This window comes from Typha angustifolia, chromosome 15 (assembly GCF_048772165.1).
Source record: "Typha angustifolia cultivar Huaian chromosome 15, ASM4877216v1, whole genome shotgun sequence".
In the NCBI taxonomy this organism is placed as follows: Eukaryota; Viridiplantae; Streptophyta; class Magnoliopsida; order Poales; family Typhaceae; genus Typha; species Typha angustifolia.
The window spans coordinates 1,749,937-1,762,372 of NC_133253.1; the positions used below are offsets into that span (position 1 = coordinate 1,749,937).

The following is a 12,436-nucleotide window of genomic DNA, read 5'->3' on the forward strand; positions in this document are numbered from 1 at the left end:
CAGCGGTTTCCATGCATGCAGTAAAATCACTGGTTGATTCAGCAGTTTACTGCAGCTGTAACTGCTGACCATTTTTTATCAGCTATTTTGAGACACACCTAAAGAAGTGATACTTTTGAAATTTTGCCTATTTGGATATTTAATATCTAATGGAAATTCCTTTTTAGGAAAACAAAATTCTTCAAGATTCACATATCAGATGGGTTAGAAAAGATAAAGCCATCGAGCTATGTTTTTGGAAAGTTGACTGTCCTTTTGTGTAGGCTTTTGGGATTTAGAAACTTTAGAAGAGCTTGGAGTTGAAGTAAATTATAGTTTATTTAGTTCGTCCCTTTGAAGTTTCTATAGTTCTTGTTGATGGGTTATCAATGGAAACATGAGAAGTATAGCCGAAATTATTGATAGAATGCAAAAAAGGATATTAACAATCTGAAAAAAAGAAGTATAGGGGTTACCTAAGAGCAAAGGATAAACATGATGGAATTCATCAAAATTGTAATAGTTCTTTACATTAGAAGAGATACTTCATTCATGACAATCTATTCGCCCCCACCCCCTAGTCCTGTTGTGCCATCGTGTGAACATCGTGAATACCTGTAAATCTATATTAAAAGTAGCTATAGTATAAATCTGTGATTGGAGATCCAAATGTTCAAAATTTAAAATCTCATTAGCTTTTCCCTTGAGTTACTTGTTACTAAATTTCCAAATTCCAACAACTGAATTTTAAATTCTTTTGTGCATTATTATTTAAATTTTATGAACATTTGATTCTTAGAAATTCACTATTGAGGGTCTTATTCTTATGTTTCCATTGAAAAACTTAGACACTTACCAAGGCATACAACAATGAAATATTTTTTGTGCTTCAGTGATGTTTCTACTGATCCAAATGCAGAATTCTGGTGCAAAGCTGCAAATCTACCAAATCGAGAATTGGACAATCTGCCTAGATTCCTGTTTATGATGGCAAACCTCCATAGGTCTTGGCTAAAATGTTTAAGCAGAAAACTGCTACTGAGCAGTGAGCACAACAAATTTTCTCATCATCATTAATAATTTGGTAGGCAGATCAGGCAGAGAAAATCAGAAAATATAAAAAGTGTAAATTTCTTTGGTTTAGGTCAGATGAAAACCTGGTAGGCTAGATACTTATGTAGTTATGTGAAGCTGAGACTGGTTTCCCAACTGTTGAGTTTAAGTCTTATGAGAAAACAGTTTAGTATTGACTTCTACTTGTGTGATTAAAAACATTCTTTTCATATAGGAGCATTATGTCCTTTAGATGTTAAATACTTCTTGTGGCTCTATTTTATTGAGCCAGATTGGTGCCCTTGCATTGTGAATTGAGTATTTTTTTGTATATTCATGTGATAAAAGTGATTAGTCTATTTCTGATGCTCATGAAATTTGGTTTGATCAACATTAATGCATCTGCGTTAGGTTATCATATTCTTATTTTTCTAGGTCTGGCCACTTTTTTTGTGATAACTAAAGCTCATGTTCTTTAATTAATCTCATGATCTTCATTTAATTAGCTCACTGCTCTGACATAAATGCTAGTACACACCTTTTAAGCTTTCAGATCTTGGCGTTCTCTGCTGTAATCTTTCTTCCAGGATGTAGAAAAATACAAGCTTGGCCACCCTAGCAACTTCCATTACTTGAATCAAAGCAAGACATATGAGTTAGCAGGCGTTACTAGTGCGGAAGAATACTTGAAAACACGGAGAGCAATGAATATTGTTGGCATAAGTCTTGTCAAACAGGTCTAAAGTTTACAGTTCCACACTTCAAACATCTTTTGTGAAGAAATGTCCATCCTTCTGATTTATGTCTTAGGCTTGCCTTTTTTCTTGATTTATCAGGAGGCCATATTTCGCACTCTGGCTGCTATTCTTCATCTAGGAAATATTGAATTTTCTCCTGGAGAAGGACATGATTCTTCAGTCATTAAGGATGCAAAATCTAACTTTCACCTCCAGATGGCTTCTGAATTGTTTATGTAAGTGATTTGTTCTGGTTTGGAACTTTATTATTTCCATAGATCTTCTGAACTAGACTCAATAAATGCATATTCTGTTGTATCTTTTCATTTTTATATTTTTGTCAATTTTATCCAAGTTAACTCTCCTAGCAACTTATTGCATTATTGCTTTGCCCTTAAATATTTATGCAAGATTACAAGTTATATGATACTGGATTGAAGGAGTATTAGTTCTGTTTATTTAGTGATTTTTACGTATTTAAATATTCAGTTTTCCCCCTAAATTTTTGTTGGATATTCAATATAATTTAATATTCATTGGCTTTTCTTTTATTGTGTTAATATAAAGTTCATTCCTTTTACCTATTCTTCCTCATTGTGTTGTTAGATGCTGCTTTAAGCCAAGCAATACTGATTACTGAAAATCTTCTTCTAAATTTATGGACATCTTTATCTCTCTAAATACTTGTTTAGCTTAGAATTCATCTGATGATTGTAGAGCTCCACCCTCTTATGTCTGTTTTCCTTTTTCCTGCCATAGGTGCGACATAAGTCTTTTGCTTGCAACCTTGTGTTCTCGTACCATACAAACTCGTGAAGGAAGTATTGTTAAAGCACTTGATTTTTCTGCTGCTGCAGCTAGTCGTGATGCTTTAGCTAAGACTGTTTATACACGATTGTTTGACTGGTACACCTTTTTCCTTCTTAATGTATTCATGGGAAATGCAATTACTATAGCTTATGTGGTTATTGCAGGCTTGTTGACAATATCAATAAGTCAGTTGGACAAGACTTAGATTCTGGACTACAGATAGGAGTTTTGGACATCTATGGTTTTGAGTGCTTTAAACATAACAGGTCATTTTTTTGGCCAATTCTCTAGTCTGAACTCTTTTATGCCCTTTTAACATTATTTTGTGGATAATTTTCTTGAGGTCATTAATCTCTAGGGAAGATGATACTTTCTGTCCAAATCATATATGTAGATATCTATTGTTACTTGTTAGTTTTTAGCTTCAGTCTGTCATAATTCATCAATTATTGATGCTTTAATAATTACTTCATTTCCTCGCATGCAATGATGATATTGTGACATGAGATAGATGATTGGTATGTAGGGAACACGTATATGTATTTTGATTCTGTTTTAGTTCCATCACTCCATTGAATTATTTGAAACCTTTATGTAATTTGTTATCTAGAAGTATCAATGAGTAGTTGATAATATCTTTAATCTTTATTGTATACCTTTGCCCTTGGGATGATTGATAGGAAAGAAAGTACTCCATCAATGACAAGTGATTTACGTCCCAATAGCTGTATATTAGTGAAAAAACCCAGTTCAACGAGCAGAATTACTTGGTGATCGTAGTGCAGATGAGTGGCAAATTATGTTTTGGATATGGAGGATCCCTTAAAATCCCAATAGCTGAAATCAGCTCAGCTGAAAGATATACAAAAGTGCTGCTATTCTAGTAAAACCTCTTTAATATTTCAAATATCCTTTTGTATGCTATAGTCAATTGAATGTCATGAATTGTAAAGTGTGCTTTTTTTGTGTGTGTGCATGAATAGCACTTACTAGTTGAGGCATTTTTGGTACATTAAAATAAAAAAATTTAAGGTTGATGCTACTGTTAAGAGTTCCTGGAAAGTAGATGAATAGCTTAAAATGAGGAGACACAATATATTAGCTCTTGTTGTTTGATTATACCAAACAAGAACCAAGTAACACCCTACTAATCTGGGGGTCTTGACCTGAAATAAGGAGACTTATCAAAATCTCAAAGTTAATTCTGGTGCCACAATGGTTATTCGTACTGGATTTAATTATGGTGAAGAGAATCAGTGAGCTAATAATTAATAGAAAGATAGAGAGATTTGTTTATTTGTTCATCGTGATTATTATTCAATTTGTACAATGCTTGGCACACAAAATGGACATTAAGCATCCCTGGAAAATAATCAGGAAGCACATTAAGAAATTTTCTAATGACAGGGATATTATTTCAAGTAAAGATATCCTTTTTATCTTCCTTTATCTGGCCATTGTATATAGATATTAATAGTTTTGGGTTGAAACAGGGACCTATCTTCTAAGTTCTAACTTCTTCATAAGTAGATGTTTACGTGACAAAGAAAGCTAATCCATACCTAAGATTTAATCATATATTGTGTCAATTGATGAATTAAATCAGCTAACTCTCAATCCTCTACAACATTACTCATTAATGGTGACTTGCATATGAAGTATGTGGTCAAGGAATACTTTATCCGGTCTGGATAACAGCTAGAGTAATTGTCCAGGCTATTAACTCTAGATGGATTGTAAAATTTGGTGTTACAAATAATTATATAGATCTAGTGTAAATTTGAGCATGGAGCATAGTCTTCTTTATTTGGTGGAATTTGTTTGTTTTCCATTCTTGTTATATTTTGAATGAACTGAACATTTTTTTTTGCTAGTTTTGAGCAATTCTGCATTAACTTTGCAAACGAGAAGCTTCAGCAACATTTTAATGAGGTTTGCAGTTTTTTGTTGTTTTATCTGTTGTTTCTCTAATAATTGATATCAAAGTCCTTTAGTTTACCTTTACATTTTTCTCTAATTTCCTTTCTCATTTCAGCATGTATTTAAGATGGAGCAGGAAGAATACCGAAAAGAAAAAATTAATTGGAGCTATATTGACTTCATCGATAACCAAGATATCTTAGATTTGATTGAGAAGGTTTTCTCTTCTCCTGAATAAGGCTGTCAAGTTATTTGATTTGACTGACAACTCACTAAGTATAGTTCATTGAAATTGTTTGCCTGGGCTTCAATGTTAAGTTTGTCTTAGGAATATGTAAATATGACTCATTACGACTAATGTCTGTTCTTTTTTTCACTTTGCTTTCGTCAAATAAGTTTTGTTTTCTGCATCTCTTTTTTCTTATATATTCATTGCTAATACCAAGAAAAATATACCTGCATTCCATATGGAAAAAGGTGCTGAGAACGACAGACCTATTTGATCATATTGCAACATTAAATGATCATAAGATGCAGGGGACTAGGATACTACAACTGGTTTGATTAAATTGCTTTCAGTTCCAATTTTCTATAGATTTACAATGTAACATGATCTTGGGGCACACTGGTCATTGTAGAATCATTCCAATTTCCATACTTTTGAGGCCAAATGCGCTTTCTGCATGGAGTGTGGATATGCATATGTCTTAATATGACTGTATGGTCATGCAGAAAGTTAGTATATTTTTCTTGATAACTTGGATTCCTATCTTCTTATGTTCGGTTTATACTATTCCAAACAAGGACATGCAGTTCTGGATTGATTGTGAATGATTAGTCAGGTTTTCCCTAGTGAATGCCATGAACTTGTTATTACTAAAATTGAATGTCTAATATATAGTGGGACATGATTATGGTAGACATTTTCTGCAAGAACGTAGCCATGCATGTGGGGTTCTTACACACATAAACATGTTATTTTCTGAAGTCAGCTGTGCACTTTCATTGCAAAGTTTGGTGTCTAGAAGTCTTGAATAATTTGCTAATGTAATGCTTTTTTTTGTTCTTAAATCGAGGGAGATTTTAATTCAACTTTACTATGGGTTAGTGGAGATATCTGATTTACTATCTTTGCATTTCCAGAATACTAGATTGTGTCTTAGAGATAGGGAATGTAGCTAGGATGTGTCCCTACATTTTTGTTATTGCATTTAACTCCAATTGATGCTTGGAATTGCAGCTAGAAGGGAATGTGATTATGCTTGAAGCAGATATTGACCATCTAAAGTTTGCGGCAATGTCTAGCTGTCTAGGCAGAGAGTGGCCTTCAAAAAACTTAAATAAGTACATTGGCCACAGAATTTTGTTATTTCAAACTCTAATGCTAAGAATTTAACATGAAATGAAGAGTCTTTGTTGAAGCACTTTCTTGCTGTCTTAGTTGTATGAGCTTCACACCACTTGTCCAGTAGTATCTCATTACAGCTATGCAGCAGAATTGACAAACCAATTTTCTGAATGTTTAATCCAAATAAATTGATCGATCATTGTACTTTGACCTAAATCTCGTCATCTTCTAGTAAGTCTTACTGTCTCACAGGTGATTCATGCTGGTGCAATTTCATTTTGCAGAAGCCAATTGGAATAATTTCTCTCTTGGATGAAGCATGGTAAAGTATAAGTTACCTTTCTTGCTTTTATTGCTTTTCTATTTTAATGAAGATGTTACAAGCTGATATTTCTCAAGCCTTGATATGCAGTATGTTTCCAAAAGCAACACATGGAACATTTTCAACAAAGCTGTTCCAACACTTTCGAGGACATCCAAGATTAGAAAAGCCCAAGATTTCAGAAACAAACTTTACCTTATCTCATTATGCTGGAAAGGCATGTCCTATGAATCAGCTGTTCATGTAGGCAAAAGTATTAAATGAAGCTATTATAAGATAGATTCAGAGATGTGGCACCAAGTTTTTTATTCTTTGTAGGTGACATATCAAACAGATCTTTTTCTGGATAAAAATCGAGATTATGTTGTTCAAGAGCACTGCAACCTCCTCTCTTCTTCGAAATGCTCTTTCATCTCTGAACTTTTTGCTTCACCACCAGAGGAACCTTCAAGATCATCTTACAAATTTTCCTCTGTAGCTTCTAGATTCAAGGTATCAAAATTTCCATCTCTTTGGGTTTTATTCTTCCGTCACGTGCATGATTGACTTACATCCATGTTGATGGGTCTTGTCATAGACGTTGCATTTTTTATTAACAACTCTTTTTTCCTTTTAGTCACTTTATGGTAGAGACTATTTTATTATTATTATTATTTTGCTTCAGTTGAGTCTTTGTGCAATACTATACTGTTTCTAGCAGTATAACTCAGTAGCAAGTAATGTCTTACACAAATATTTTCAACAGAAAAACTCGGAAGGTTTCTTGTAGCAAATGTTATTTTCTTCTGCTATATGAAACTCAAAACTTTAGTGCTGATGATACTAATAGATTGCATTAATATACTATGCATCAAGCATCCGAGCTCCTTGCTATAATTCTATGCTGATCCTCTATGCTTTATAGTGTGTACTTAAAGTTCTGTCTGTAACTTCAGTTTTTTCTTAAGTTTTACGAGTTTACCATGCTCTCAAAGTTCTTCACCAAATTATTTTTTGATAAGTTGTCTATGTTTATCACTCTCCACAGCAACAGCTTCAAGCACTTATGGAAATACTCAACTCAACAGAGCCTCATTATATTCGGTGTATAAAACCCAACTCTCAGAACTGCCCTCAAAATTTTGAAAACTGGAGTGTCCTGCACCAATTAAAATGTGGGGTCAGTGTCATAAAAGCTATCTGTTTAACACTGTAACTTTCTTATTCCTTTTTGATCCATGTCAGCTTTCTTGTAAAATTGCTTTCTCATTTGTGGCAGGAAATTTCAAGATTCACACTTGGTTATTTTTTATTGACTATTTAGAATTCTTAGCATACTCTTTTATCAGCATTTATGATATACACTCTTATGTATTTCAGTATGTGCTGCATGTTTTCTTGGAAAGAAAGATAACTTTGAATCATATTTACTTGACATTAAGGATAACCACAGATAAATAATAGTGGTAAGCATACCATATAGAAAGAAACAAATCAAACATATATGGAATATTCAGATAGAAGTATTCAAATATGAGCTCTTAAATAAAAGCTAGTTGGTACACAGATTTTTTCTCCAACCAACACCTCTTCACTTATATAGTGGGGTAGTGGATTCTGGTGAGGTAATGGCTGATCAGTACCACTGGTACCCTCGGTTACTAGTTGGGTTGGATTGCTGTTTCAAATAATCAGTCTAGTTAGGATTGATCCAAATAGGAGCTGATTACCAGACCTATGTATGGGCCTATGTTTCACCATGTCAAACATACAGCAGTAAAGACATCTATGAAGCGGGGCAAGTATGTTAATGAATATTGTCATACTACAACAACGATGACAGCAGCAACTGAGCCTATAATCCCAAATATTGTCATACTAAGTTTAACAATATGTGCTCTAAAACAAGATTATGAAACTTGATATTGCAATCGAGATCGGTTGCTAAAAAATGATATATATCAGTCGTATCAGCCGCTTGTATCGAATAGACTATTTTTTAATTACATAAAATTCTAAATATTATTCAAACATGCAGAAAATTTTCTTAAAAAAGAAAAAAAAGAAAATAAAAGGTAGTCACATATGAAACCTAAAACTAAAAAAACTCACTCAAAACCATGATGAATGTCGACCTGAATTTGGTAAATTTAGATGCACGTAAATTACCGTTACAGAGTAATAGTGAAGAGAGAAAGATTCCTCTCTTCACTGTTTTGTAGCAGTAAGAAAAAAGAAAAGTTAAAAATTGGGTGAGAAAGAGAGTAGAGAAATGGAAAAAAAAAACTCATCCGAGTTCACCAGAGTGCAGAATAGCCGAAGGGGCTCACCAAATCGGCCGTTGGATAAGCTCAGTGAAATGTGAGGGGGTGGAAGGAGAGTATGTGTGAGAGATAAAGGGTGAAAAATGAAAACTTAAAAAGAAGACAGTTGGGGGCATAATTTATTAATGTCTCCTAGATTAGATTTATTATAGATTTAACTTGAACCTTGAAAAAAATAAATTTTAGCCGAAATTTTGGTTGATCCAGCTGATATAGCCAAAATTGGCCTATCCCAGACCGAAACCAGTACTAGACTGGTTTCGAGTCAAGATCAGGATTGGTTGTGACCGATCCAACTCAGGATCAATTGATTTTGGGAACCATGCTCTAAATAGATGTTTTAGCCTTTTAGGTTACATTTCTTTTAAGAAGCACAACAAAAAGAGAATAATTTTTCTCTTTATATTGATCATAATCTGATTCTTGACATTGCATGCCTCTTAAATGAATATATTGGTCTTGATTACAAGAAAGATGTTGAATTTCTCACAACTGCTTACTTGCTTAGTGAGTTCTTATTTATCCATACTGGACTCAGGTAAGACAGTTCAGGCATGTATAGTTTAGACTTTAGAGTGTTATATAGATTGATGATTGATTAGCATATTTGGCTCTTAGGATGACTACTTCATTAGTCAGTTGTTTGTTTTACGTAGTTAGGCCATCTGTACCATACCTATAATTAAGGGACTCAAATTTGTTTTAATATTCAGTGAAGAATGACAGGTTGGTAACTATTCCTTCTTATATTTATAAAGAATCAACTTATTTATCTAGATTATTTGTCAACTAATTATGGTTTGATTTTTGTCCATATGTCTTAATATATGATGATCCACCCTTGTTCACATTCTGCAATTTCATGTTCGATTTTTTAGGAGTATATTCATCCTCAGGTAATGATGATTCCAAACCAGCATGAATATGGAATGATGAAAGCGATTTTCACATTTCTTTGTTTTTCCTGCTTCTACATTCAGAATTATTAAAACCTACCATCTTATGCTATTTCTTTTTTCCTTTAATGACCTTTTTTTTTTCAATTTATACAATTCTGGCTTCTGCTTTGATACAGGGTGTGCTTGAAGCTGTTAGGATTAGCCTTGCTGGTTATCCAACACGGAGGACATTCTCTGAATTTATAGATCGTTTTGGAATCCTAGCTCCAGAACTTACGGATGAAAGGTAGTTCACTGTGATATCCATGGGTTACATCCATCCCATACAACAGAAGAAAATTTCCTGTTAGGTTTTGAATTAGAGTTTCATCTCCTTACAATCACCTTTAACTTTTGCCTGTATAAGTGCAGTACTCTGTTTATGCCTACACCGTTATTGTTCAATTTTGAGCAACTTAACCAATATATTTCTGGGAAATATGCATTCTGTAAGTCTCATAATTTATTTTTGCTTTCAGATTTGATGATAAGTCCTTGACAGAGAGAATAATAAGGAAGTTAAAGCTCGACAATTTCCAAGTATGCTTTCTCTTCATTTGTCTTGAAAGTTTCGTTGCATGTATATTCTGTCCGTATATCACAATATGCTGTAGAAAATTTGGTGGGTTCGTATGTGTAAGGCATTTTTTTAATTCAAATGGAAAGATCTTTTGATGCTAATTCATTGTACAGTTTTTATAATACAGTATGTATGTGACCATCTTTTCAGTTCTTCAGAGATCCTCAACATGTAGTTAGATTGGTTTTTGTCACTCCAGTCTAATTGCACGTTCCATAATGCATCAGAGAGTAAAATATTTCAACTCAGAACCCTTGTAAGGCAAAGAACAACTTAGCAAGAAAGTGGTTTTCATTGACATATGAAGGGCATATTATTGATTGTATTATTAGGTGTATAATCATCGAGAATAGAGATGGCCAATGAAATAGCTGAAGGAATTATGCGGAAGTCTTAAAGACTGAAATAAACATAAATGATAGAGCTGGGAAGACCATCTGGTTAAGTTACAACTTGCAGTAAGCCCATGTTTATACAGTTATCTTTCTTTTTTTGTGGATTAGATGCAGAAATAAACATAAAGGTTGGTAAAGCATCTGCATTTTGCAAGCTCAAGAGTCAAGATTATATAAGAACTTGAGTTTCTATGTCCTCTATTTTATTATACATTTATACTCACCCTGTAAATATTTTCATCATGAAAGAAACACTTTAACCAACTTAATATTTCAGCTTGGCAGGACAAAGGTTTTCCTTAGGGCTGGTCAGATTGCACTTTTAGATTCTCGACGTTCTGAGATTTTGGATAGTGCTGCAAGGATTATTCAGGACCATTTACGATCCTTCATGGCTCGTAAGGAGTTTCTTATAACTAGGAAGTCTGCAATCAACCTTCAAGCATACTTCCGCGGTACATTGTGTAGAAACATTATCTTATATCTTCATTCTCTTTTCAAGTAATCAGAACTTACAAGCTAGAAAAATCATGAGCCAAAACTTTTATTTTTAGCTCTGCTTCAAGTTCTTTTACTTCTTTTAGGTTGTTTTGTTCGAAGAATATACACAGTCAAAAGACAAGCAGCAGCAGCTCTTTCAGTACAAAAGTATGCTCGAAGATGGATATGTCAGCGTGCATATTTATGTGTCCAATATGCAGTTCTTGTCATTCAATCTAATATTCGAGGTCTTTCTGTTCGCAAGAGGGTCATGCACAAGAAGAAGCATCAAGCTGCCACTATTATCCAGGTTTGCCTTTTTGTTGATTTACTAATCAAAATGGTCATGGTTTTCATACTTGATCCCTTGTTTGAATTATTTTTACTTTTGAGTGGAGAGTTTCTTGATTAACTATTTTTCCTTGATGTGGAAAGAATATAACTTCTTGCTAAGTTGGGAATTTATTTTGTTCTTAAATAACATATTGCCTTTCCTAAGAATGGCTTTTGGAAATGCTTAAACATAAGAATTGTGGTATGCAGTGTGCCGCTTAGCCATTAGCATGCGGCGGCATGAACCTTGATTTGAAGATCCCAAGTGTCGGTAAACTTGGGCACATGGCACAAATGGTACACAATGCTAGGTAATGCCTATCTTGCCAACAGGCACAATGTCAGTTGGTAATCAGGTTTCGAGCAACTTAAACTGACACACTTAAGCTATAACCAAAATATGTTGGGTAAGTTGTCAGAACTCCATTATTACTTTGTAAATAGAAACATGGATGATGGATTTCCATCGGTACTGTTGGCACATGTCAATACACATTGTGTTAGACGGCTAGTGAATTACCCACATCAATACAGAGGGAGTATCTTTCATCCCATATAATATAAGTGCTCTGAAACCATTAGGTGATTTCCAGTGAAAATATCATTGTTTCCTTACATTTTAATGGTGTATTTTTCAGCTTAATTATGCTGAAGAATGATGTTTGATGTACTGTTTTTTTTTATGGTTCTGGATGTTCATTCTTCTTAGCAGCAGTACTCATCATTTTTATGATATCAAAGTAATTATTTCACCATCTAGGCAAAATGGAGGATGTGGCAGATCTTCACATTCTATCATCAATACCGACAAGCAGCATTATCTGTACAATGTGGTTGGAGACAAAAGCTTGCCAAAAGAGAACTTCGGAAGCTCAAATTCGTAAGAACAGCTTCCAACAGTGTACAATGTTTATATAGTTTTTCTTTATTGTTATAAGCAGCATGCTTTGATGAGGCTGTAGATAGCTATTTTTTTCTCTTTCATCTTAATCACTGTACTTTTATGAAAAACTAAGCCAATGTGTTTCTATTGATCTACATGACTAGATATCATTGCAGAATCCACATGTAATCTTTTCTTAGGCCTTGGTTGTTGGTTATTCATAGCTTATAACTTTATATATCCTTTCGCTACCAAAATCTCCAGTGCACACAACTTTGCATTGATGATTACATATTATTTGTGAATAACTATATCTATATTTATATGAAAATTAATTAGCACCTCCAAAAATATG

At 33.7% G+C, this 12,436-nt stretch overlaps 1 protein-coding gene across 4 annotated transcripts in view; it reads left to right on the forward strand.

Moving 5' to 3' along the window:
• LOC140779863 (protein OPAQUE1-like) overlaps positions 1-12,436 on the forward strand; it is a 36,430-nt gene that overhangs the window by 16,059 nt on the left and 7,935 nt on the right. For 3 of the 4 annotated variants that reach the window (XR_012107406.1, XM_073125162.1, XM_073125164.1), the window contains exons 7-21: positions 1,620-1,769; positions 1,869-2,005; positions 2,529-2,675; positions 2,744-2,845; positions 4,454-4,511; positions 4,615-4,716; positions 6,132-6,169; positions 6,260-6,386; positions 6,488-6,661; positions 7,197-7,328; positions 9,548-9,657; positions 9,890-9,950; positions 10,663-10,840; positions 10,970-11,175; positions 11,959-12,078. Coding sequence is in view for 3 of the 4 variants with exons in the window: in XM_073125162.1 (XP_072981263.1) it covers positions 1,620-1,769; positions 1,869-2,005; positions 2,529-2,675; positions 2,744-2,845; positions 4,454-4,511; positions 4,615-4,716; positions 6,132-6,169; positions 6,260-6,386; positions 6,488-6,661; positions 7,197-7,328; positions 9,548-9,657; positions 9,890-9,950; positions 10,663-10,840; positions 10,970-11,175; positions 11,959-12,078 (1,842 nt within the window). In the remaining variant the exon portion in view is untranslated. The remainder of the gene's footprint in view (positions 1-1,619; positions 1,770-1,868; positions 2,006-2,528; positions 2,676-2,743; positions 2,846-4,453; positions 4,512-4,614; positions 4,717-6,131; positions 6,170-6,259; positions 6,387-6,487; positions 6,662-7,196; positions 7,329-9,547; positions 9,658-9,889; positions 9,951-10,662; positions 10,841-10,969; positions 11,176-11,958; positions 12,079-12,436) is intronic. The other variant, XM_073125163.1, reaches the window with a different exon arrangement.